General features: G+C 47.4%; 1 protein-coding gene across 1 annotated transcript in view; it reads left to right on the top strand.

Annotated features, from left to right (window-relative positions):
- The first annotated feature begins 17,045 nt into the window (after positions 1–17,045).
- The window catches only part of CASKIN2 (CASK interacting protein 2), a 91,137-nt gene continuing 81,830 nt past the window's right edge, over positions 17,046–26,352 (top strand). Inside the window, exons 1-2 of the mRNA XM_069752185.1 lie at positions 17,046–17,180; positions 21,120–21,743. Of these exons, the coding sequence (XP_069608286.1) occupies positions 21,650–21,743 (94 nt within the window). The 5' untranslated portion in view covers positions 17,046–17,180; positions 21,120–21,649. The remainder of the gene's footprint in view (positions 17,181–21,119; positions 21,744–26,352) is intronic.

Raw genomic sequence — 26,352 nt, 5'->3', positions numbered from 1 at the left:
TTCCCTCGGCAAAAGTTTCCGGCTCAGGTATAACACGGGGTGCTCTTGGTCCTCCGAGTCAACTGGCTGAGCACAGCACCAAGGCCAAACTCACTGGCGTCGGTCTGCACCAAGAACGGTCGACTGCTGTTGACTGTTTTCAACACAGGGGCGTTGCACAGTGCCGTTTTCAACGCCTGGAAGGTCCTCTCACAGCCGTCGGTCCAGTTGACGATGTGGGGTAGCTTCTTCCTGGTGAGGTCCGTCCATGTCCATGGTGAATGGTACTTCGGCGAGTTCTGTCCATGGACTCCCTCTGGTGGCTGTGAGTGGAGCTGCTGCTTCTGAGGTTCCTTCCACAGGTGACGTAGTTTATTCTTTGGCTGGCTGTTCTATTTAACTCCACTCAGATCGTTACTCCATGCCAGCTGTCAATGTTCTAGTAGTGGTTCAGTTCGCTCTTGGATCTTACTGGTGACCTGTCTACTCCAGCAGAAGCTAAGTCCCTGCTAGTTATTTATTTTATTCATTGTTTCCTTGTCCAGCTGGCTATCATAATCTTGCCCTGCTAGCTGGAAGCTCTGGGATGCAGAGTGGCACCTCCGCACCGTGAGTCGGTGCGGAGGTCTTTTTGCACACTCTGCGTGGTCTTTTTGTAGGGTTTTGTGCTGACCGCAAAGATACCTTTCCTATCCTCAGTCTGTTTAGTAAGTCTGGCCTCCCTTTGCTAAAACCTGTTTCATTTCTGTGTTTGTGACTTTCATCTTATCTCACAGTCAATATATGTGGGGGGCTGCCTTTTCCTTTGGGAAATTTCTCTGAGGCAAGGTAGGCTTTATTTTCTATCTTTAGGGCTAGTTAGCTCTTAGGCTGTGAAGAGGCGTCTAGGTCGTGTTAGGTACGCTCCACGGCTATTTTTAGTTGTGTGATAGGATTAGGGATTGCGGTCGGCAGAGCTCCCACTTCCCAGAGCTTGTCCTGTGTGAGTTTAACCATCAGGTCGTTCCGGTTCCGGGTGCTCCTAACCACCAGGTCCATAACACTGCACCAAGAATGGTCGACTGCTTTCAACACAGGGGCATTGCACAGTGCGGTTTTCAACGCCTGGAAGGCCCCCTCACAGCCATCTGTCCAGTTGACAATGTGGGTTAGCTTCTTCCTGGTGAGGTCCGTCAAAGGTTTTGCCAGGCTACTATAGTGCTGTACGAAGCGCCTATAGTACCCTGCAGTGCCCAAGAAGGACATCACCTGTTTCTTGGTCATTGGAGTGGGCCAGTTCACGATCGCGCCCACTTTCTCAGACTCTGGCATCAGGATGTTCCCGCCTACCCGGTGCCCCAGGTAGTGAACCTCCCTCATGCCCATCTGGCACTTTCCCGGCTTGATAGTCAGTCCTGCTTGGTGAATTCGCCTGAGCACCTCCTCGAGATGCTGCAGGTGTTCCTCCCAGGAGGAACTGAAGATGACAATGTCATCCAAGTACGCCACGGCGTACTTCTCCAGTTCCTGAAGCAGGAGGTTGACCATCCGCTGGAAAGTGGCAGGGGCATTCTTCATGCCAAAGGGCATGACCGTGGACTCGTACAGTCCAAAGGGCGTGATAAAGGCGGACTTCTCCTGCGCCTCGGGGCTCAGGGGAATCTGCCAGTATCCTCTACTCAGATCCATTATTGTTAGGTAATCTGCGCCAGCTAACTTATCCAGCAGCTCCTTGATGCGCGGCATTGGGTGCGCGTCAGAGGCTGTGTTTCTTTGGCACGAGAACTACAGGTGAGGCCCACGGGCTCTTTGACCGCCGAATCACCCCCAGCTGTAACATCTCATCGATCTCTTGGCGCATAATCTGCTGCACCTGGTCAGAGATTCGATAGGGTGTTCGAAGTAGTGGGGCGTGATTCCCGGTGTCCACCTAATGAACTGCCAACTTAGTCCTCCCAGGTCGGTTGGAGAACACGACCCGGAAGGGTTCCAGTGTGGTTTGCAACTGCAACCGCTGGGGTTCAGTTAACGAGGCGCTTACCTCCACATCGTCGATGGACCCATTGGCCTTGGCTTGGGCCAGCATGTCCAGGAGGGTGTCTTCCTCCCCGTCTTTGGGCACGCTGCAGACCGGTAGGATGAAAGGTTCACGTTCGTGATGAGCCTTCATCATGTTGACGTGAAAGGCCTTTCGCCTACCCCGAGCGTGGTCAAGCGTGACCACGTACGTGACCGGGTTGAGCTGTTGGTGGATGACGTACGGGCCCTCCCAGGCTGCCTGAAGCTTATCCGTTGGTACGGGGACCAGCACCCACACCTTTTGACCCACGTGGTAGGTCCGCTCCCGGGCGTTCTGGCCGTACCAGTGCTTCTGATCAGCCTGAGCCTGCGTCATGTTGTCATGCACCAACTGCATCAAAGTCTGCATCTTGTCACGGAAGCGCATGACATACTTCACTATGGACTCTTCAGAAGGGTTTGGCTCCTCTTCCCAGGATTCTCTTACCAACCCAAGGGGTCCCCGAACTCGCCTGCCGTACAGGAGCTCAAAGGGGGAGAACCCCGTCGAGGCCTGCGGAACCTCTCGGTAAGCGAATAGCAGGTGTGGGAGGTACCGCTCCCAGTCGCGCCCTTTGGTCTCAACCAGCATGCGTAGCATCTGTTTGAGGGTATAATTGAAGCGTTCACACAAGCCATTGGTCTGTGGGTGATACGCACTCGAAACCAGGTGCTTCACCTGCATTCTCTTACAGAGAGCCTCCATTAGGCGAGACATAAATTGGGTCCCTTGATCAGTAAGCATTTCTCTGGGAAATCCTACACGTGAAAAGATGGCCAACAGGGCATCCGCCACCTTATCTGCCCTAGTTGACGACAGAGCTACTGCCTCTGGGTACCGGGTAGCGTAATCTACCACAGTAAGGATATATCGCTTTCCAGAGCTGCTGGGGACGGCCAGCGGGCCCACAATGTCCACTGCGATCCTCTGGAAAGGCTCTTCTATCACTGGTAAAGGAATCAGGGGAGCCTTAAGAGCAGGCCCCGCCTTCCCCACTCTTTGATAAGTGATACAGGAGCGGCAGTAGTTTGACACATCTGTCCCCATCTTAGGCCAATAGAAGTGTTGAGACAGCCGGGCCTTAGTTTTGCTGATCCCCAAGTGTCCAGCTAGCGGGATCTCATGGGCAATCCGCAACAAATCACCCCGGAATTGCTGCGGGACGACCAGCTGTCTTTCCCTCAACCACTCCTTTTGTCAATCTCCGGGTACTGTCTCCCGGTACAACCTTCCTCGTTCCCAGAACACCTTCTCCTTATCAGTCTCGGAGAAGAGCGTCCCGGCAAGTTGTCTCAAACTCTCTAGACTCGCATCTGTGTGCAGAGCGGCCTGAAACTCCTGGCTAGGGGAAGCCAAAAGCGACGTCAGGGTTCCTTCCCCACGGGAACCCTCTTGGACCTGCTCTGGGTCCACCTCTGGTTCAGTCACAGTGATGATTGAGGTGGGTCCGGAAGGCAGACAGTTCTCTGCGTTCCGGGCACTCTGACTGCGGGTGACAGCAGCTACGTAGGCTGTCTCCCCGGGGGTTTCTACAGACCCATCAGCCGGCGCTGCTATGGGCTTTACCTCCCCATCCACCCCCAACACTCCAGGGGCAGTGCTACTTAAGGGCCAGTTACCTTCCTCGGTAGCACTGGTCACTTTCATGGCATCACCTTTCTCACGGTTCCCATGCATCTCTCCATTTCCTGTAGCACCAACACTTGCCCCTGTTAGGGGTTCCTCAGCCGTCTCACTCTGCAGAGCAATGTGGCTGGGCACGCCTGTACCTATGGACACATTAACCTTCACAGAAAAATCATTATCAGGTTCAGTTGGCACAGGTACAACATTTTCACCATCAATCCTAGGGAAAAAATGGTTATTAGATGCATCATTACAAGATAAGGCATGGTCAGGTAACACATGCGATTTCCCATCATCATCATCATCAGGGTTAACGTTACCCTTATTAGCAGATTGGGGAGGGGTGTCAGGAACGTAGTATGCAACCATCCTCCCCAAATCAGTCCCCAACAAAACATCAGTGGGCAAATTATCAGACAGCCCCACTTCCTTCACCCCGCTCCCGGCACCCCAATCAAGATAAACCCGGGCCATCGGTAAGGGACAACTGATGCCCCCAATCCCCGTGACAGTTAGGGTTTTCCCCGGAATGATTTCTTCAGGGGCCGCCAGTTTGGGTCGGATGAGGGTTCGTTCAGCCCCGGTGTCCTTGAGGCCTGTAGCAACATGGCCTCCCACCGTGACGTGCTATACGTTGTCACACACCCTCCCAACCACACCACCCACCAAAAGAACTGCTGCATTAGGCCCTGGGGCCTTGGCTTGGGGGTTCTTCGGCTTGGCTGGACAGTAGGTACTGATATGACCAGGCCGATTGCAGAAGTAACACTGGCGAGGTTCAGTGGTAGGTCTGGTGTTGTTGGCCACGAGGGCAAGACCTTTGGTGTGTTGGCTGGCAGGGGTACTAGCGTTGGTTGCAGGCTTACCCCCTCTCCAGCTGGTGGTGACTGGCTTCCGCGCTTCCGATCTACGGTTGGCCTCATAGGCATCGGCAATCTGCGCTGCTTTCGTCACGTCTTTGGGTTCTCTGTCCACCACGAACTGTCGCACCTCAGCTGGGCAAAGATGTAAGAACTGGTCTTTGATCATCAGGTCTCGCAGCTGTGCAAAGGTGGTCACTGACAGTCCTTGGGTCCACTGGTCAAAGTGGGTCCCCAGTCCATGCACCACATCACTGTAACTGTCGTGTGGGCCACGTTGGAGGGTCCGGAACTTTCTACGGTACACCTCGGGTGTAAGCTGGTACTTGGCTATCAGAGCCTGCTTGATGGCCTCATAGTCTCCAACTTGTTCTTGAGGGAGGGCAGCAAACGCCTCCCGAGCTTTGCCTCGCAGTCCTGGTGTCAGGTATCGTGCCCATTCTTGTGCAGGCAGCTGGTACTGTCTGCAGGCTTTCTCAAAGGCCCGCAGAAAAGTGTCCAAGTCTCCGTCCTTGGAGTTAGAAGCCCGTGTTTAGAGGGATGGGCAGATCCACCGAGGGAGATTAAGAATATATATTTTCGTGTTCTTAACGTAAACGGTTTGCGTAATATCTTACAAAAACAAAACAAAGAACTTCCATGTGTTCTAGAGACTTAGAATCCAGTTCTTGCTGGTCACTTTCCACTGCAGGAATGCCGGTCGTAAATACTTTTAGGCAATAAAACGCTCTTCCCCATGTACATTGGCAAGGCAGCTCTTGGCTGAGTGAAAGGGCAGGGGGCTTTTTAGCCCTTAGCCTGCTAACAAGAGAAACTACTTATATGATACTAGATTGTGGCCCGATTCTAACGCATCGGGTATTCTAGACTATGCATGTCCCCGTAGTATATGGACAATGATGATTCCAGAATTCGCGGCAGACTGTGCCCGTCGCTGATTGGTCGAGGCAACCTTTATGACATCGTCACCATGGCAACCATTATGACATCTACGTTGATACTGTGCCCGTCGCTGAATCAGAAACGTGAGATGTCTACGTCCTTTATGACATCATCGTCGCTGTGCGCGTTGCTGATTGGTCGAGGCCTGGCGGCCTCGACCAATCAGAGACGCGGGATTTCTACGTCGATGCTGTGCAGGTCTCTGATTGGTCGAGGCCTGGCGGCCTCGACCAATCAGAGACGGGGGATTTCCAGGACAGACAGAAAGAAAGACAGACAGACAGAAAGACAGACAGACGGAAAAACCCTTAGACAATTATATATATAGATTTCATACCATATCGTGACACTTACCCATGTGGGGCGGAGGGACCCAGTGGAAAGTGCACGAGCTAGCCCCGATGCCCGTACCGCGTAGTTGGCTTCGAGGGGCTGTGTGGACCACCTGAGCATGCAATGAATATAAAGAGAGCCACCAGGTGTTCATAATTGCCGCCGTGCACAATGCAGCGCATGCGCAGTAGGTCCGTGGCAGTGTCACGCATCACATCCGGCAATCCAGGCTACGGCGTGGGTCAAGGAAAAGACTTCCTGTGACATCAACTACCCGCACCAAGCCATAAGGATGCCTTCAACAACGCGAGCCGACCGGGCATCGATAGCGCACGCACACGGCGAATCGGACATCTTTGATATTGGAAGATGTATGGGCAACAAAACCAAAGTATGCCAGGTGTTGTGAATTCAGCTTTTGGGCTCCCTCCGGTGGTTGTAGAGGGTAATGCAGTTGTGCCTGGACTGCAGGATTGGACAGGTGTATCTACTAATTGCAAAACTGACTGGGGTATATAGCTTTGCAGGACTCTTTAGTCCCTGCCAGTTGTCCATTGTTTTTGGAGGATTCACATCCCTTCTGGTCTCTCCTGTTCGCTGTGCTTTTCTTCAAAGATAAGTCCTGGCTTTGTTTTTGCTGTCCACCTGCTGTGGACCTTATAGTTCTGTGCATTTTCATGTTTTGTCTTCTCCAGCTTTGTCTGTGAAGTATTTTTTGCAGCCTTGCTGTATCTCTGGAGATGCAGATATACACTCCATGTCTTTAGTCAGAAGTGGTGTTTTGTATTTTCTGTGGTGGATATTTTCTAGTGTTTTAATACTGACCGCATAGTACTCTGTTCTATTCTTTCTATTTAGCTAGTATGGCCTCCAATGCTAAATCCTGATTTCATGTCTGCGTGTGTTTTTTCCCTCTCCTCTCACAGTCAATATTTGTGGGGGCTGTCTGTCCTTTGGGGATTCTCTCTGAGGCAAGATAGGTTTCCTGTTTCTGTCTTTAGGGGTAGTTAGTTTCTTAGGCTGTGTCGAGGGGTCTAGGGAGTGTTAGGTACCCCCACGGCTACTTCTAGTTGCGCTGCTAGGTTCAGGATTTGCGGTCAGTACAGGTGCCACCTTCTCCAGAGTACGTCTCATGCTGCTCCAAGGCCACCAGATCATAACAGCCAGGTAAATGTAACAATTGCAGTACGCAAAACATATAAAACTGATAAAAGCATACTTGATAGGACAGCATCAATAAAAAAGGAGCACAGTCAATCCAGAACAATAGAAATATTCAATCAATCACAAAGAATGATGGATATCCTCTTCAATGCTCCACATAGTCATCCATTTCATCAGAATCGGCAATGTCCATTCAATAGTTTCAGAAAAAAGGCAGGGCGCAAAAAGGAAAAGGATGGAAATCCCATTAGATGTTCCTATTAGAGATGAGCGAGTGCACTCGCTGCTCGGGTTTTCCCGAGCACGCTCGGGTGATCTCCGAGTATTTGTTAGTGTTCGGAGATTAAGTTTTCATCGCCTCAGCTGAATGATTTACAGCTACTACCCAGCCTCAGTACATGTGGGGGTTGCCTGGTTGCTAGAGAATCCTCACATGTAATCAAGCTGTCTAGTAGGTGTAAATCATTAAGCTGAAGCGATGAAAACTTAATCTCCAAACACTAACAAATACTCGGAGATCACCCGAGCAACGAGTACACACGCTCATCACTAGTTCCTATCAATGTGATACTGTTAAAAATATACAAAAGGCATACAGCATTAATAAGGGAGAAGAATTGCAGTGAATAAACAAGAAAAAACAAAAATAAATAATTTATAATTCAAACCATGAAAATTTTGCAGCAGAGAAATAATCATTAAAAAAGAACGACAATTTCTCGTTGAGACCAATCGGGGGACATCGTGCCCAAAGTGACGATCCACCGCCACTCAAACTGCGCCAGGATTCGTTTGTAATCCCCACCTCTCGTACCACAATGTACTTTATCAATCCCGTGAATTTTTAATGCGGTCAGGTGAGAATCATGGCATAGCTTCAAATGCCTGGGGATCGTTTTGAATTCCTCCTCTGAATTTTGGGCAGCCACGATGTCCCTCACATGTTCTCGTGTCCTAACCCTTAGTTCGCATGATGTGAGTCCTACATAAATCAAATTGCAGGTGCAGATGGCATAATACACCACATAGGTGGTACTACATGTGATATAGCTAGTTATCTGGTAGCCCAGAGGCGTAGCTAGAGCTTTTGCCGCCCGGGGCTGTTCCCGAGTTTGGCGCCCCCCCGCTCAATACACACAAAGGTTACCAAAAATGGTTTTCCTGTTTTGTAGAACTTAAACTGGGCCTAATGGTGTCACCCCCACATGCCACACCTGTGACTTAATACCACCACACCATGACCAGGCCACATAGTGACCGAATAATACTACATACAAGGGACAAATACCACAACACCATTTCCAGACCACATATTACCACCACATAGTGACTGAATACTACAATACTGATCAGTAATAAAAAAAAAAACCACAATACTATCACCATAAGTGCCAGTATTCACAGGAGATCTGTACTTAGTATGCAGTGTCTGTGTAGAGGTAATACAGAGATCACTGGTGACATTATACACAGGACCTCTATATAGTATACAGTGTATAGTGTCAGTGTATAGGTAACACTGACTCACCAGTGACGTCTCTAGGTGAAGTCCTTCATCTTTCATCCAGCACAGACCGCCATCATTCCTTCCAGCCAGGACTCGTTTCTGCAGGAAATAACACAGTTATCTCGAGCTCCGCTTGCAGAACACATTACTTAATTTTTCACAACTTCTACATTACACCACATGAAGATAAAAAGGCGATATAGTGTCACTCTGCACAGTAACAGGACCGCCCCCCCATTTAAAACAGTATACTCAAAAAATAAAATAAATACATCACTGCAGTAATAATATCCCTTAATTATCCCCTATGGTAACACTATTCCCCACCCTGGCCCCGTTTATCTCATTCCTGGCTCCAGCCATATGTTCTCGCATCCTGCCCTCATGAGTATCCATTCTACCCCATATGATCTCCCCATCCTGCCCCACCAGCCTCCATCGTATCCGCCCTGCCCCATGATCCAATCCTGCCCCGTGTCTCCAATCATGCCCCGTATCTAAATTCTGCCCATGCCTCAAGTCCTGCCCCCAGTGTGTCCAGCATATTACCCCCATGTTGTCCAGCAATCTGCCCCAGTGTGTCCAGCATATTACCCCCATGTTGTCCAGCAATCTGCCCCAGTGTGTCCAGCATATTACCCCCAGTGTGTCCAGCAATCTGCCCCAGTATGTCCAGCACTGCCCCCAGTGTCTCCAGCAATCTGCCCCAGTGTCCAGCCTTTCCCCAGTGTGTCCAGCAGTTTGCCCCAGTGTGTCCAGCATATTACCCCCAGTGTCCAGCATTGCCCCAGTGTGTCCAGCATATTACCCCCAGTGTGTCCAGCAATCTGCCCCAGTGTCCAGCATTGCCCCAGTGTGTCCAGAAGTCTGCCCCAGGGTCTCCAGCATTGCCTCAATGTGTCCAGAAATCTGCCCCAGGGTCTCCAGTATTGCCCCAGTGTGTCCAGCAATCTGCCCCATGGTCTCCTGTATTGCCCCAGTGTATCCAGCATTCTGCCCCATGGTCTCCAGTGTTGCCCCGGTGTGTCCAGCAATCTGCCCCATGGTCTCCAGTATTGCCCCGGTGTGTCCAGCAATCTGCCCCATGGTCTCCAGTATTGCCCCAGTATGTCCAGAAGTCTGCCCCAGGGTCTCCAGCATTGCCTCAATGTGTCCTGAAATCTGCCCCATGGTCTCCAGTATTCAGTGTGTCCAGCAATCTGCCCCATAGTCTCCTGTATTGCTCCAGTGTGTCCAGCATTCTGCCCCATGGTCTCCAGTATTGCCCCAGTGTGTCCAGCATTGCCCCAGTGTGTCCAGCAATCTGCCCCATGGTCTCCAGTATTGCCCCAGTATGTCCAGAAGTCTGCCCCAGGGTCTCCAGCATTGCCTCAATGTGTCCTGAAATCTGCCCCATGGTATCCAGTATTCAGTGTGTCCAGCAATCTGCCCCATAGTCTCCTGTATTGCCCCAGTGTGTCCAGCATTCTGCCCCATGGTCTCCAGTATTGCCCCAGTGTGTCCAGCATTCTGCCCCATGGTCTCCAGTATTGCCCCAGTGTGTCCAGCAATCTGCCCCATAGTCTCCTGTATTGCCCCAGTGTGTCCAGCATTCTGCCCCATGGTCTCCAGTATTGCCCCAGTGTGTCCAGCAATCTGCCCCATAGTCTCCTGTATTGCCCCAGTGTGTCCAGCAATCTGCCCCATGGTCTCCTGTATTGCCCCAGTGTGTCCAGCATTCTGCCCCATGGTCTCCAGTATTGCCCCAGTGTGTCCAGCAATCTGCCCCATGGTCTCCAATATTGCCCCAGTGTGTCCAGCAATCTGCCCCATGGTCTCCAGTATTGCCCCAGTGTGTCCAGCATTGCCCCCAGACAGTCAGACATAAAGAAAAAAAAAAAAAGTAAAATCCTCACCTCTCCCGTTCCTAGCGCAGGTCCGGTGCAGCCAGTCAGCGTCTCTCCGGCTCTGCAACGCTCAGGACAGAGAGGCTGAGCGGCGCGCACAGTAGTGACGTCATCACGCCCTCTGCTCTGAGACGTCACAGAGTCAGAGGACGCTGAAGCCGCAGGAACCAGGAGAGGTAAGTATTAGAGCCGGGGGCGGGGCCCGGGGGTGGGGGGAGCTGGCCCTGGTCGTGGTGGCGGACGGCGCCGCCCGAAGATTTAAAGGGTTTTTTTTTTTTTCTTCTTCTTCTCCTGCAGCGCCGGCCACCCCCCGCATTGGGCCACCCGGGGCGGACCGCCCCCCCCGCACCCCCCTTCCTACGCCACTGTGGTAGCCCCTACCACCACCAGCCGATGTAAAAGATGTGGCTCGGACAATGTTCAGGCAAGCTGCACAAGATCCACAAGCATAACAACCCCATTTCTGTTTACTAGCCCCAAAAGGGTTTGGGGAGTTGGCGACATAGTGGCCGCGTACCAAGAGATCGTTCAAATTTCTGCCTCTCCTTGCAGTAAAAAGTGGGTGATCTGGGATCACTCGTTTTAAGGTAGGTTCTGTTTTAACCGCTTAATGACTGCCAATACGTCTTTTAACTGACATGAGATCTAGGAGAATAGCCTCCCCATACAGGTGACAATCCAGCAGCTGTCGGCTGTACACTATAGCTGACAACTTGCTGCATCAGCCATGATCAGCGATGACACCGTCCAAATCTGTTTAACCCCTTAGATGCTGCGGTCAATAGTGACAACATCATTATAAATGGTTAACAGAGTGTGGGGGCTACCTATTTCTCCCCATCGGCCCCCAGAGATCATGATTGTGTGGTCCTGATGTTTGCCATGGCAATTCACAACCAAATTCTGGCCTTCGAGTCTGACGGCTGTTGTAACCTGTTCAGAAGTTAGTGGCATTTAGGTGGTAAAAATTCACATACACTTTGCATTAATTCCTGAAAAGCACCTGAAGGGTTAATAAACTACCTGACAGCCGTTTTCAATATGTCAGGGGGTGCTGTTTTTAAAATGGTATAACTTTGGGGGTTTCCCAATATATGGGTCCACTAAAGGCACTTTAAACATGGATAGGTCACTAAAAAAATTAATTTTGTAAATTTTCTTGAAAAAATGAAAAATTGCTGCTACATTTTTAAACCCCCTAAAATGCTAACAAAGTAAAATAACATTTTACAAATAGTGCTGATGTAAAGCAGAATGTGGGAAATGTTATTTATCAATGTTTTGCTGTGGTATGACTATCTGGATTAAAGGGATAATCATTCCAAGCTTGAAAATTGCTAATTTTTTAACATTTTTCTCGAATTTCTGATATTTTTTATAAATTAACACAAAACATATCAACCTAAATTTACCAATATCATAAAGTATAATGTGTCCCGAAAAAACAATCTCAAAATCACAGGGATTTGTTGAAGGATTCCAGAGTTATCGCCACATAAATTGACACTGGTCAGATTTTAAAAATTTGGCTCCGTCACTAAGGGGTTAAGCACTGACCAGTGCCTTTGTAGAATCTCGCAAACGGACTCCCATTGATCGTTGAACATAGTAATAAAATACAAAGGTGGATCCCTTTTAGCACTAGTCCTTGATGTACAAAGAAGTTGGTGTTGGCTAAACCCCCCCTTCTCTATGTGTTTCTGTTTGCTGAGATGTGTATGTGTAGATCCCAAACCCCTCATGCCCCTCCCAGAAGAATTTTTATAGCACTTGTGTAGGCTCAAATCTCCCTCTAGCTGAAACTGGTCTGATCTCTCTCTAAGACAGGAGGTTCTTTGTTCTAATATTGTAAGATACTGGGTCACCGATTTAGGCTAGGAAAATAATAAGTCCATGTTGCGATTGCGAATCTCCATCGGCAGGTCTGTCAGCCACTGTATGTGTGAGCCTCGAATTCCAACAGGTACAAAGTACGGATTTCTCCGGAACTGTGTGTCCCAACTAGGACAAATTTGGTCTCATTAGAAAGCCAATTTTAAAATAAGATGAATGCTGGGTATGTTATGATTCTGACACGTTCGGGAGCGAAAATACAAGAATTATAAGAATTGTTGGAGAAAACTGTACAGCTGAGGAGAGGGGAGGGCGATGTTAACTCAACCCCTTTAGTGATGTCACGAGGCTGCAGTTTTTAAGTTTCTGCACTTCACCCAGTCTTCAGTCTTACCTGAGGAGCTCTTACTGCCAGCCCTGATGAACTGGGATATTTGGAGCTCCGCCCACCAGCCTGGTTTTGCCTGAAATGACTTGAACACATGTAAGTGTTAACTTCTCATTTAATCCCTGTTATTTTATAATTACCTTTGTACATATTTTCAATTGTCTCTTATTGTAACATCCTTGTAATATTTTGATAAACACTGCCTAATCTTTCGGAGTAAAATATTTAAATTACTAGTTTTCATTCTTCCTGCTCTAAAACGTACCCTAAGTCTTCTGAAGGGAATTACGCTACTGTTTTGGGTTAGCTTCGGACCCGTTTAATCGAAGCTGGTTGCAGCATACCTTGTTCTGTGTATTTGGGAGTCGTTGTAGCGACGGCGGCGTTGATAATTATTGTTCCTGCCCGAGTGGGAATAGTTATATCGCCTTGTTGCAGCGTGCCCAATAGCCAGTACATAGCAGGCAGCCTTTCTGGTGACTAATTACCCTAGGTGCAGTACCTAATCTGACCTGAGGGTAAGGGGGGCACCAGATAGCTGCAAGTTTTCAAGCGGAACTGTAAAGCGGGATATACATAAATCCCTGCAGTTCGTGTTATATTGCAGAGCAGTGGGATAACTAAAATACGACTCTGCGGTAAACTAAGAGGTCAATAGCCTGGGGGTGTGTTTTCATCACATTGGAGCAGTGGAGGGATAACTAAGATAAGCCCCCTGCACATGTGATAGCCATCTGTTGGCCTAAGGTCACCCCGATCCGTGATGTAGGGGTGACAGTCATGGTGTGAATTGTGACAGTTGGTCTCTTGGTACTCTCTTTGACTGCTGATAACCCTGTCTAATGCTCCTATTGCTATAACCACGTACCCGAAATCTGCTGGAGAGGTCACAAGCCTGGGCCTCAAACATCCCATTCAATGAGCAGATCCTCCGCATCCACAGGAACTGCCCTATTGGGACAGCCCGTATGGTGGAGCAGACGTGCAGGCGACGCATGTAATAATGCATTGACCAACGTCTCCTTACGGAATATGTCGGTCTGTACCATCCCCGAGTCGTCAATGAAAATTTTGATGTCCAAGAAATCTATTTCTTTGGATGCAATCTTGTATGATAATTTGATATTATATTGATTCTGATTCAGCTCATTGATGAAACCATGAAGCCCAGACTCAAGACCCTGCCATATGATGAAAATATCATCTATATACCGGTACCAGTAGAGTGCTACTTTATTTGTTAAGTTTTACGAGAGAAGACAAAGGTTTCAGAAGGATCTGGATTAGATTGAACAATGGTATTTAACAGGGAGAAATGCAAGATTCTACAGCTGGGGAAGAAAAACGAAAATTACAACTACAGAATGGAAGGAATAGAACAAAGCAACAGCACATGTGAAAAAAGACTTGGGTATACTAATAGATCACAGACTGCACGTGTCAACAGTGTGATGCAGCAGCAGCAAAAAGGCAAAAACAGTTCTAGGATGTACCGTATTAAGAGAAGCCTAGCATCTAGATTATGTGAAGTAATTATCCACCTCTACTCCTCCTTGGTCAGACCACATCTGGAATACTGTGTCCAGTTCTGAGCATCCAATTAAAAGACACTGAAAACCTGGAGAATGTTCATAGAAGAGCTACCAGGATGGTGAGTGGACTGCAAAATATGTCCTACGAGGAACGATTAAAGGATCTGGGAATGTTTAGCTTGCAAAAAAGGCTAAGAGGCGACGTAATGGCTGTCTACAAATTTCTGAAGAGATGTCACAGTGTAGAGGCATCATCCTTATTCTCATTTGCACATGTAAACACAAGAAGCAATGGAATGAAACCGAAAGAGAGAAGATACAGATTAGATATTAGAAAAACCTTTTTGACAGTGAGGGTGATCAATGAGTGGAACAGGCTGCCACGAGAAGTTATGAGTTCTCCTTCAATGGAAGTCTACTAACAGAGGCTGGGCAGACATCTATCTGAGATGCTTTAGTGAATCCTACAAAGAGTTGGGAGATCAACATGATGACCCTGCAGGTCTCTTCAAACTCTAACATTCTATGATTCTATGTTATACATAGGCAAATTTGGAAATAAATAGTCCAGGGTAACAACCAACATAGAACAAGAAAGTCCTCAGTAAGGGTGCTTTCACATTGGGTTTTGGCACCGGTTTCTTGTGCCCATCGGGACTTACATCCGAACCCCCCGCAAAACGGTATTCGGTAGTATGCGCCAACGGGGCCATAGACTATGATAATGCCGAAAAAGGCAACGTGTACTCTGTCATGCATTATTTTTGGGCATGTACACCAACTGGAGGCGAAGAATCAGATGTAGTATGACCAAAAATGATGCACGACAGAGCACACATTCACTTTGTTGGCACCATTATGGTATACAATACCGGTTCACAGGGAATTTGGACTTAAAGGGAATCTGTCACCCTAAAATTCGTCTGTAAGCTATGGCCACCGGCATCAGGGGCTTATCTACAGCATTCTGTAATGCTGTAGATAAGCCCCCGATGTCACCTGAAAGATAAGAAAAACAGGTTATATTATATTCACCCAGGGGCGGTCCTGTGCGGACCGGGTCCAGCGCCTCCCATCTTCATTCGTTGACGTGTTCTTTGCTTCTTGACGCGGCTCCTGTGCAGGCATACTTTATCTGCCCTACTGCAGTACTTTACGCTGCCCTCAATAGGGCAAATCAGTCCGCCTGTGCAGGAGCCGCAGCAGGAAGCAAAGAAGAAGATGTCATTGCATGAAGATGGGAGGCGCTGGACCCGGACTGAGACGCCCATTGGACCGGACAGCAGCGGGACTGCCCCTGGGTGAGTATAATCTAACTTGTTTTTCTTATCTTTCAGGTGACATCAGGGGGCTTATCTACAGCATTGCAGCCCCTGATGCTGGTGGCTTTAGCTTACAGTCGAATTTTGGGGTGACAGATTCCCTTTAAGCCTTGACAGGACCAACAAATGGTTGCCAAAATGCAATGTGAGAGCACCCTAAGGGTATGTGTACACGTTGCGGATTCTCTGCGGATCCGCAGCGTTTTTTGAGGTGCAGAAATGCTGCAGATCCGCAACTGATTTACAGTACAATGTAAATCAATGAGAAAAAAAATGTTGTGCACACTTTGCGGAAAATCCGCTGCGGAAACGCTGCAGTTTAAAAGAAGTAGCATGTAACTTTTTTGTGAATCTGCAGCGTTTTTGTACCCATTCCATTATAGAAAACCGCAGGGGTAAAAACCGCAGCAAATCCACAAGAAAACCGCAGCAAAAACGCACAAAAAACGCTGCGGAACCGCACAAAAAACGCTACGGAACCGCAGGTGCGTTTTCTGCCAGGAGAGGCAAAATCCGCACCAGAAATTCCTAAGCCTAATCCGCAACGTGTGCACATAGCCTTAAACAACATGATCCTAGACTATGGCTTAGAGTAGCAGAGCCTTGTCAGTATTTGGTCAGTATATGCAAGTCAAAAAAGAGTGGGTGGTAAACACAGAAGTGATGATGTGTTTTTATTATACTTTTCCCGATTATCCCACTCCTGATTTTGGCTTACAAATACTGATGTAATATACTGACCAAATACTGAACATGTGATCGTGACCTTGAAGTAGACATCCCGCTCCCTCACCTCCAAATTGGGAGGTGAGCAGTACTGGTGACTTCACGTCTACAGACATCTGTCGATAACACACAGCTGTCCTATCCATACAGTTGCAGGATACCTGCTGCTTGCGCACACGATGAGCTGGCAGATATCTGTAGATGTGACATCACCACGTCCCCTCATCTCTGGTTTCTACCACTCTCCAAAGCATACTGATAGGGAATCTAGAGTGTGAGCCCCATTGGGACAGTGACGACAAAGTCTGTAAAGTGCTGTGGAATTAATGGCGCTATATAACCCAAATAATTGTGATACTGCCTGTAGATTGTGAGCCCTCGCGGGCAGGATCCTCTCTCCTCCTGTACCAGTTGTGACTTGTATTGTTTAAGATTATTGTACTTGTTTTTATTATGTATACCCCTCTTTACATGTAAAGCGTCATGGAATAAATGGCACTATAACAATAAATAATGATAATAATGCAAAATGTTTGTCGGAAAATGAGGTGCAGCTTATTTTGAAGAGTTTGCTGATACTCTTTCATATAAAACAGGAGAGGTGAACTACACCAGGTAGGAGCATAGTCCATAGCTGCCTATGGTATATACCTGGAGCGCATGCTCAGGGGCTACCTGTAATGGCTCGTGTGCCACTAAGTCTCCCAAACTGCTCTGGGTCCATAGGTAGAAGCCCCCCAAGCTGCAGAGCGAGGCCAAGAGCTGCAGCCCCCCAGGCCGGAGCCTCTCCCTTATGCTCTTCCTCCTCTCCCACTTCCCCGGGGCTGGAGCGCAGCCAGCACAGACCTCACACCTCCTCCTCATGAGGCGCAGGAGGGCGGAGCAGGACTGGAGGAGGAAGGCAGCCGACAGGAGCACAAGGAAAGGGAGGGATTTCCTGCTGCTGGGATAGAGCGGAGCTGGCTGCCTGACTCCCGACCAAAACTTCCCACAAAGTCAGCTGCGGGCTCAGCACAAAGGCTCCGGGTCTGCCTCAGGCGGCGGGTGAGTTCTCAGCGCCTTCTCCTGACCTACTCCGTGCTCCTACTCCGTGCTCTGTCCTCTGAGTTTTATTCTATGTGGGAGACATCAAAGACCTGGCAGAGGGGGGAGAAGGGGGCGCTGTGCGCAGAGCTGGCTGTAGTGGGCACTGCCCCATTGTGAGCTCCAGTTCCGCTGCCTCTGTGCCTATGTAGAAGTGCTAGACCGGTGCAGAGCAAGAGTGCTGCAGTCACCCATAGCAACTGGTGCAGAGCAAGAGTGCTGCAGTCACCCATAGCAACTGGTGCAGAGCAAGAGTGCTGCAGTCACCCATAGCAACTGGTGCAGAGCAAGAGTGCTGCAGTCACCCATAGCAACTGGTGCAGAGCAAGAGCTGCAGTCACCCATAGCAACTGGTGCAGAGCAAGAGCTGCAGTCACCCATAGCAACCGGTGCAGAGCAAGAGTGCTGCAGTTACCTATAGCAACCGGTGCAGCGCAAGAGTGCTGCACTTACCTATAGTAACCGGTGCAGCGCAAGAGAGCTGCAGTCACCCACAGCAACCGATGCAGAGGAAGAGTGCTGCAATTACCCATGGCAACCAGTGCAGAGCAAGAGTGCTGCAGTCACCCATAGCAACTGGTGCAGAGCAAGAGTGCTGCAGTCACCCATAGCAACTGGTGCAGAGCAAGAGTGCTGCAGTCACCCATAGCAACTGGTGCAGAGCAAGAGTGCTGCAGTCACCCATAGCAACTGGTGCAGAGCAAGAGTGCTGCAGTCACCCATAGCAACTGGTGCAGAGCAAGAGTGCTGCAGTCACCCATAGCAACTGGTGCAGAGCAAGAGTGCTGCAGTCACCCATAGCAACTGGTGCAGAGCAAGAGTGCTGCAGTCACCCATAGCAACTGGTGCAGAGCAAGAGCTGCAGTCACCCATAGCAACCGGTGCAGAGCAAGAGTGCTGCAGTTACCTATAGCAACCAGTGCAGCGCAAGAGTGCTGCACTTACCTATAGTAACCGGTGCAGCGCAAGAGAGCTGCAGTTACCCATAGCAACCGGTGCAGCGCAAGAGAGCTGCAGTCACCCACAGCAACCGATGCAGAGCAAGAGTGCTGCAATTACCCATGGCAACCAGTGCAGAGCAAGAGTGCTGCAGTCACCCATAGCAACCAGTCACCACCTTACATTTTAATAGTGACAGTTGTGATGTGATTGGCTGTTAATGATATTGATTTATGACCTCCATAGTGTAGTCCCACAACCATGACCGCCAATGGTGCACAGATTTTTACAGGTGTATAGAAAAACTTAATAGGTATAGAATTCTATATAGATTTATTTATTTTTTTGCTCTGCAACTTGAGTTTATTTCTTCACGTATGGCAGTGGAATGGTTAATGGTCCCGGTCCTTTTTAGGAATGTTTGTTTTGTGCCTCTCCGCACTCCCCTCCTCCTCCTTTGTAGGCTCATAGTTCTTCATGGTTGTGTTTGCTTTTCCTTTTACTACTAAAGGTGCGTTTACACTTTACAAATTCCACTACAAAATAGCTGATTGTGCTGATGTCTGCGTGGAAACAAATCAAATGGTCGGATTCGGTGGGTTAGGTAATGGCCTCGCCTAATAAGGTAAATTGTTGTGCAGTGTCAAGTGACACACAAACCTGTGAGCGCCGTTTTTGGCCATGGTGGAGGTGCAGTTGGCCTGTTTAAGAAAAGCGCGTTGCGTCTGCCCGGTGGCCGCGTTGGGTCTACCCAGTGGTCGCGTTGGGTCTACACAGTGGCCGTGTTGGGTCTGCCCAGTGGCCGCGTTGGGTCTACCCAGTGGCCGCGATGGGTCTGCCCGGTGGCCCCGTTGATGAGCATTACTGGCTGTCTGATCGTAATGACTTGCAACAAAAGTTGCCGTGTAGCCCCAGCCTTGAATTTAGCGTTTGCACACTCTCATTTCTGGCAAATCGGGACAAAATCATGAAAAGGTGGCTAATTACATACACAGATGTTTTGTTAGGATACTATCGGTAATTCTCGTTTTCCTCATGTGTCTTGATCGTCCTAGAATAAAATATGACTGTTTGCCATTGTTTTTTTTGCTCTTAATAACTCCACATTACTGGCAGATTGGATATTTTTCAGATTTATTTTATTTTTTTGTGGGAGCAGCGGGAGGCAAATTTGGATCAAATCGATTGTCCCTTAATGGGGTTCTATGTTTTCATAATGTCCCTGTCGTCAAGCAAAACTTTCCCTGCTGACAGTTTTTCTGAAAATGAAAAACCCCATTTAAGAACACTACCACAATGCGACTTCTGCATAAAAGTGGGGCCAAATCAGCATGACTTTTGCCTGTAACACCATTCCCCTAGGGTTTTGCGGTTTATGGTCACGCCATAGGAGCGTACCTTTTTAAAGCGCTTTTCTGGTTTTACCCCCATATCATGAGGTAAGGCCTCTTTCACACTTCCATCGGAATGTGAACGTCGCAATGCGTCGTTCTGTGAAAAAAAAACCCATCCTGCAAAGTTGCCCGCAGGATGCGTTTTTTGCACATAGACTTGTATTACCGACGCATCACGACGTATGGACACACGTTCCATACGTCGTGCACTCGATGCGTCGGTAATTGGCGGACCGTCGTCACAATAAAAGTTCAATGTAACTTTTTTTGTGAGACGCATCTGCCATTTTCGAAACTCCGCCCCCTCCTCCCCGGACTGCAAAATGGGCAGCGGATGCGTCTGAAAACTGCATCCGCTGCCCACGTTGTGCACTATTTTGCACAACCTCCATCGGGCCGACGGTTTGCGACGGCCCCGTACCGACGGAAGTGTGAAAGAGGCTTAAGCGGGGTCAGTGCGTGTCCATCATCATTTATCCTTGGCTTGTTTTTAGGCAGCTATAATATGCTAGCACTTCGCCGTATTATGTCTGCAAGTCCCAGGTTCCCTGTGGATCACCCCATAACCCCTTTGTAGTCCAATTGGGAAGGATGTGTTATGTGACCACATTTTGGCTGCCTAGGATCTCCCAAATGAAAGTTTTATTCTTCTCTATGTCTTGATATTTTTTCCTTTCTGCTATTTTTCTAAATCTAATAATTAAAACTAGATAGTGAGCCATAATAATTTTGCTATGTTAGCTAAAAAAAAGTCCTGTAAATGTCCGGTTGACACCATCATGCCAGTAATAAATCATCACGTCTGTATGAGCGAGGCCAATTTCTGCAACTATAAACCCGGCGTTACTTGTCTGCTTCATTCTCTTACATGTCTCCGGTTTTATGTGTAGCTGGTACATTAACATGTCTCGTCTGGTTTGATGTAACCTTGTCCCTGCCCAGCAACGGGCATGCAAAGCATGGTGCTGAATCATAAGCAGATCTGCAGTGTCTCTGATAAAAGCCAGAGGGGGGAATATCCGCTTTCATGCCCATGGCTTGGTAAACTGGTTTGTGTCAGCCCTGACTATTTTAGGACCTTTTCGCCCTGGTGCTGTAAGGTGGTTCTCAACAAGTTGTGCCGCAGCTTCCTTACATTCACATGCAGTCAACGGGGTGGGATGGTGTGCGTACAGAGGGGGTTCCTGTCTCCGGCTTTATGAATGGGATCCAGCTGCCTGGATGTAGAGCAGGAAGAAAGGGCCTCTATGGGTTAATTTTAACCCCTTCCTATCGACAGGTGTGCATACATAATAGAAGGCAGCCACAAAAGGTTAGGTATTTGCGTAATACATTGCGGTATTATTAGCCGGTGGGACATCCTTGTACTATGCTGATGTCATAATGGGCGGACACTTTTACTGACGGTAAGCACGCTTGGCATACATGACAGGTTGATACAGTACACACCTCCATAATTTACAAGCACATAAGGAAAGGAGCAGGTCTATGCGTGTTTCTTAAAGGGGTTACTAGGTGTAAGTCTGTAACAGTAACACAAATATTTGCTTTTTTTCTTTCCATACAGTGACATCATTTCCCGCCCAAGGAAGAATAAGCGATTTCTTCCCTCGAGTACAAAACACATAGTCCCTGGGATCTTAGGTAAAGAGAAAGTATAATGGAGTGACGAAGGGTCAAAGAGCTTTCCTTAAACAACATGAAGGAACTTTGAGCAATAATCCAAGATTGATTTTGTTATTCCAAGACTTGAGGTTTATCTGATGGAGCACTCCATAACTTTGCAGCTTGCCGTGGCACATGGACCTTGGGCTGGAGTTGGTGTTTCTTTTTGTCTGCGTGTGATATGGGAGGTATCCAAGTGACCGCCGGTCAGAAGGGGGAATTCAGCTCTGGAAACCTCAACATTTTCCCCCAAGGTTAATGTTTTCTTCCAGAATTTCTAAGCTCGCATTGACTCAAATAAAAAGGCTTCACATTCTATAATCTTGGAAATGGCACGTTAGTGTATGTGGACAATACTTTGAGAGGATACCACCTGGGAATTTTTGGAAATCTATGGGCAGGGATCAGGAGATGACTTTATAGTTTCTGGCGATGGGTCGGGAGAATGAACTTATCCAAGCTGTGAAGAGCGGGGATGTTGGCACTGTACAGAAGCTGCTGGCAAAAGTTCGGACATCAAAAAACAGTAAGTTACAGCAGGGGTGGGCAATTCATTTTCTCAAGGGGCTACGTGAGAGACTGCGACTGTTGTGGAGTTCCGAATCAACAGGCTTAAATTAAAACTGCTCAATATTATTAACTTATTAATATTTTATATTTGTATTGCTTAACATTCAGCAGAACAAAGTATGCTACCACCCCATAAATACAGTTGGAGTACCCACACTGCCCATCTATATACAATATGATCCCACACATAGCACACACTAGATACAGTATGATCCCACACATAGCCTCCCTATATACAGACATACATCCCACACACATTCATACATATATATAAAAAAAAAAAAAAGAATAACATATACTCACCTCGCTCCTGTTCCCCTGCCACTCTGCTCTGGTCTTTGCTGTGTTCACTGATGCTACACTCAGCAGACGTGATAGAGGACGTCATCGCTTCTGCTGTTGCAATCACACATGTTGAATGGTGGAAGAAGGAGCAGGTGGCTGCCTCCTCCGCCATTTTACTCACAGCTATCTTTATCACGAGGATGCAGATAGCATTGATGTCGGGCAGGGGAGGGAAGCTGCATGATGCAGCCCGTGAGCCTCTATTTTCTTACCTTCAGCTGTCTAAGTCCTTGGGCCAGACTGGAACTGCCAGAGGATTGAATGTGGCCTGCGTGCCACACTTTGCTCAACTGAATTACACCATACAAGTTAGTTACTGTATGCAATTTATCATAGAATGTTAGTGTCCAGGGTCTTTGTGTCCAACCCCCTGCTCAATGCAGGATTCATTAAACCATCTCAGACAGATGTCTGTCCCACCTGTATTATTGAAGACTTCCATTGAAGGAGAACTCGCCACCTCTCCTGGCAGCCTGTTCCACTCGTTGCTTACCCTCGCTGTCGAAAAGTTTTCTAATATCTAATTTGTATCTCCTCCCATTCAGGAGGAGATTTATTTTGCAGGAGACTGTATGTAATTAATAACAAAGGAAGGTGAAATAGGTAACTTATGGCATATTGCTATGCTGTACCATAACTACGGTACTTATTCCCAGAGAATGTAGGAGCTAGTGCAGCTGCTTTCGTTTAAAGACCAGCTTTTATTAAGAAAAATAACAAGTACCTAAATGTGCAATTTGAGTTGATATGACACCTGTGTGTTTAAATAAATTGGAAAATATGCAGTTTTCAGACACGTCCAAACAGAAGAACAGCGTTTCTAAGTATGGTAAAATGTGTGCCCAGTTTTTTTTTAAAGACTGAATCACAACCTAGAATACACGAGCCTTGTTGTACAGCAGAAGTGGACATCCTGCCTGTCTTTTTGCTTCTGTGTCTAGAGCTATGATATGTTATACATGACTACTGCTGCCAATCACTGGCCTCGCATGCTGGCATGTACAGCACATGCCTGTTATGTGCCTGGTCGCAGTGGTCGTGAGCCACATGTGACTGCATCACCTCCAAGGCCTGTGATGTCGTGCAGACTGACAGGTGCCACTGGTGCATTAGGGAAGGAGCAGTAGGGGATTTAACAGTATGTTATCTTTTTATTTTCATGATTTCTTGCAGTTACCGTAGTTTAATTTTTTTTTTTTTATTTCTCTGACAACCTACGGTATTTAAATCCACTGTCATGGAGAACTGATTCCAAAAGTAATGATGCTGTCGCATTGTCTCCAGTGTACGATGGTCAATCGAGGCTTGTACACATCAAGTGGTCATGAGCGTGGCATTGTAGTGAGACATTGAATGAGCCTGTCTGCATTGTGTGACGACTAGCTTGGTGACATTGATAAATGAGAGGCCTGCGTGTGGAGATGCACTGATGCCAATGACTTTTATACAGAGCGCACCAGTGTTCGCAGTGTCACACGTACACCGCGTCGCCCTCATGTCACACACTGACCTCTCTATGGCAGCTCACATCGCAGAGCGTTAAACATTTACTAGAATGTGCGTGCCATGAACTGAGTCCAAGAAGGAACTAGCGTGTGTCACCTATTCTGTTATTCTCTGCTCCAGTGCCTCTATTATATCTCCTCCATTATGTAGCTTGTGTGTAATAAACATAGAAAGCTCGGTAGTGTTAGTAGACTAGAACGGATTCTGTGGAATATTCTGTACCCACCTCCATTCTAGATTTAGAAATGGGGCACTTTAGGCGGCGCCACGAAGTCAGCCAGTGTAAAATATCAGGTAATGCCACCGTAGGGGTATGGTAGGTACCGGTGAGTTATGATGTCTGTACACTTAAAGGAGTCTGTCGCCCTAAAAAAAAAATGCAGACTAAACCAATTATACAGGTATGAAAAAAAGTTCCATGCAAATGAGGAAGCTTTGGTACATCTTGGCATAGACAAGGTGCTTAGAGTGCTGTTACACCCCTCTCAATTTGCGTACTAAGCTGTGTTTGCCAGCCACTGGCTCTTTAATTTCTTTTCCAATGTTTTTATTTTCATTTTAGCAACATAACAAGATTCAAGTTTGAAGGCATTGTTTGTCATTAGGTATCATATAACATATAATATTCCATATTATAATAGACATTTGACATATAATGGGTGTTTATAAGACTTTGTATTGTTTCATTAACAATTTTAAGCGTATCAAACGCTTCATATCGTTTTAAAGATATAGAAAAAGTACATTCCAATATTTTCGTTTTCGTAACAAAACATGACTCATTTTTATAGGCATTTTTGCCGATATGTAACATAACATACCATATAATATTTTTATATATAATCATTCTCTATAAAGCTTTATTTTGCTTCAATATCAATTTTGGGTATTATAAACGCTTTATATCACTTTATAGATATACAGTAAAAATAAACTGAAATGTACAAAAATAAAGTAAACTTTATACAACAATTTTTAAGGTACGTATATTAGATAATGGCTCTTTAATTTCATCACTACTGAATGCTGACACACATGCAATGAAAGATTATGTCCTCATTCTGGCCAGTGTCGGCATCAGGACATACTTTGTGGGATGAGTTAGCGTGCTTTGCGCTCCCGTCCTGCAGTAGAAGACAGTAGTGATACAGTAGTCCCGAAGTAGTGATTTCAAAGGGAAAATAAACTCCAAGCGAATGTGGCGCTAATCACCTTAGGATTTTTTTAATACATCCACTTCCAGTGAAAAACTATTACTAAAAGATCATTTATTTTTTCTATTTAGTGCTTTTGTATGTTGATTGTTTTTTTTGTTACCTGATGAAGGCTGTACAGTAAAATAGCAGCTGAAACGCGTTGTACTGTATTTTAAATAAATATATATATATATCTATAATATTTAAAATACAGTACAACGCGTTTCAGCTGCTATTTTTGCTGTCCAGCCTTCATCAGGTAACAAAAAAAACAATCAACATACAAAAGCACTAAATAAAAAAAATAAATGATCTTTTAGTAATAGTTTTTCACTGGAAGTGGATGTATTAAAAAAATCCTAAGGTGATTAGCGCCACATTCGCTTGGAGTTTATTTTCCCCTTTGAATTCACCACCTATGTAGATCCGAAGCAGGATCGACACATAGTTCTCCAAAGTGAGCTGCACACCTTATTGGATTATACAAGACACGGAGGAGAGTTGCCTTAAGGTACCGTCACACTGGACGATATCGCTAGCGATCCGTGACGTTGCAACGTCCTGGCTAGCGATATCGTCCAGTGTGACAGGCAGCAGCGATCAGGCCCCTGCTGTGATATCGCTGGTCGGGGAAGAAAGGCCAGAACTTTATTTCGCCGCTGGCTCTCCCGCTGACATCGCTGAATCGGTGTGTGTGACGCCGATTCAGCGATGTCTTCGCTGGTAACCAGGGTAAACATCGGGTTACTAAGCGCAGGGCCGCGCTTAGTAACCCGATGTTTACCCTGGATACCATCGTTAAAGTAAAACAACAAACACTACATACTTACCTACCGCTGTCTGTCCTCGGCGCTCTGCTTATCTGCTCTGGCTGTGAGCGCCGGGCAGCCGGAAAGCACAGCGGTGACGTCACCGCTCTGCTTTCTGGCCGCTGTGCTCACAGCCAGTACAGAGAAGCACAGCGCCGAGGACAGACAGCGGTAGGTAAGTATGTAGTGTTTGTTTTTTTACTTTAACGATGGTAACCAGGGTAAACATCGGGTTACTAAGCGCGGCCCTGCGCTTAGTAACCCGATGTTTACCCTGGTTACCGGCATCGTTGGTCGCTGGAAAGATGTCTGTGTGACAGCTCTCCAGCGACCAAACAGCGACGCTGCAGCGATCCGGATCGTTGTCGGAATCGCTGCAGCGTCCCTTAGTGTGACATGGATACAATTCACACCTCCACCAGAGGGACACCAGTTAACTAAAGGTACCGTCACATTAAGCGATGCTGCAGCGATCTAGACAACTATGTCGATCGCTGCAGCGTCGCTGGAGAGCTATCACACAGACAGCTCTCCAGCGACCAAGGATCCCGAAGTCCCCGGGTAACCAGGGTAAACATTGGGTTACTAAGCGCAGGGCCGCGCTTAGTAACCCGATGTTTACCCTGGTTACCATTGTAAAAGTAAAAAAAAAACACTACATACTTACATTCCTGTTGCGTCCCCCAGCGTCAGCTTCCCTGCTCTGTGT

Source organism: Ranitomeya imitator, chromosome 2, assembly GCF_032444005.1.
Source record: "Ranitomeya imitator isolate aRanImi1 chromosome 2, aRanImi1.pri, whole genome shotgun sequence".
Classification (NCBI taxonomy): Eukaryota; Metazoa; Chordata; class Amphibia; order Anura; family Dendrobatidae; genus Ranitomeya; species Ranitomeya imitator.
The sequence above is the reverse complement of the archived record's forward strand: the minus strand, read 5'-3'. Positions and strand labels throughout refer to the sequence as shown.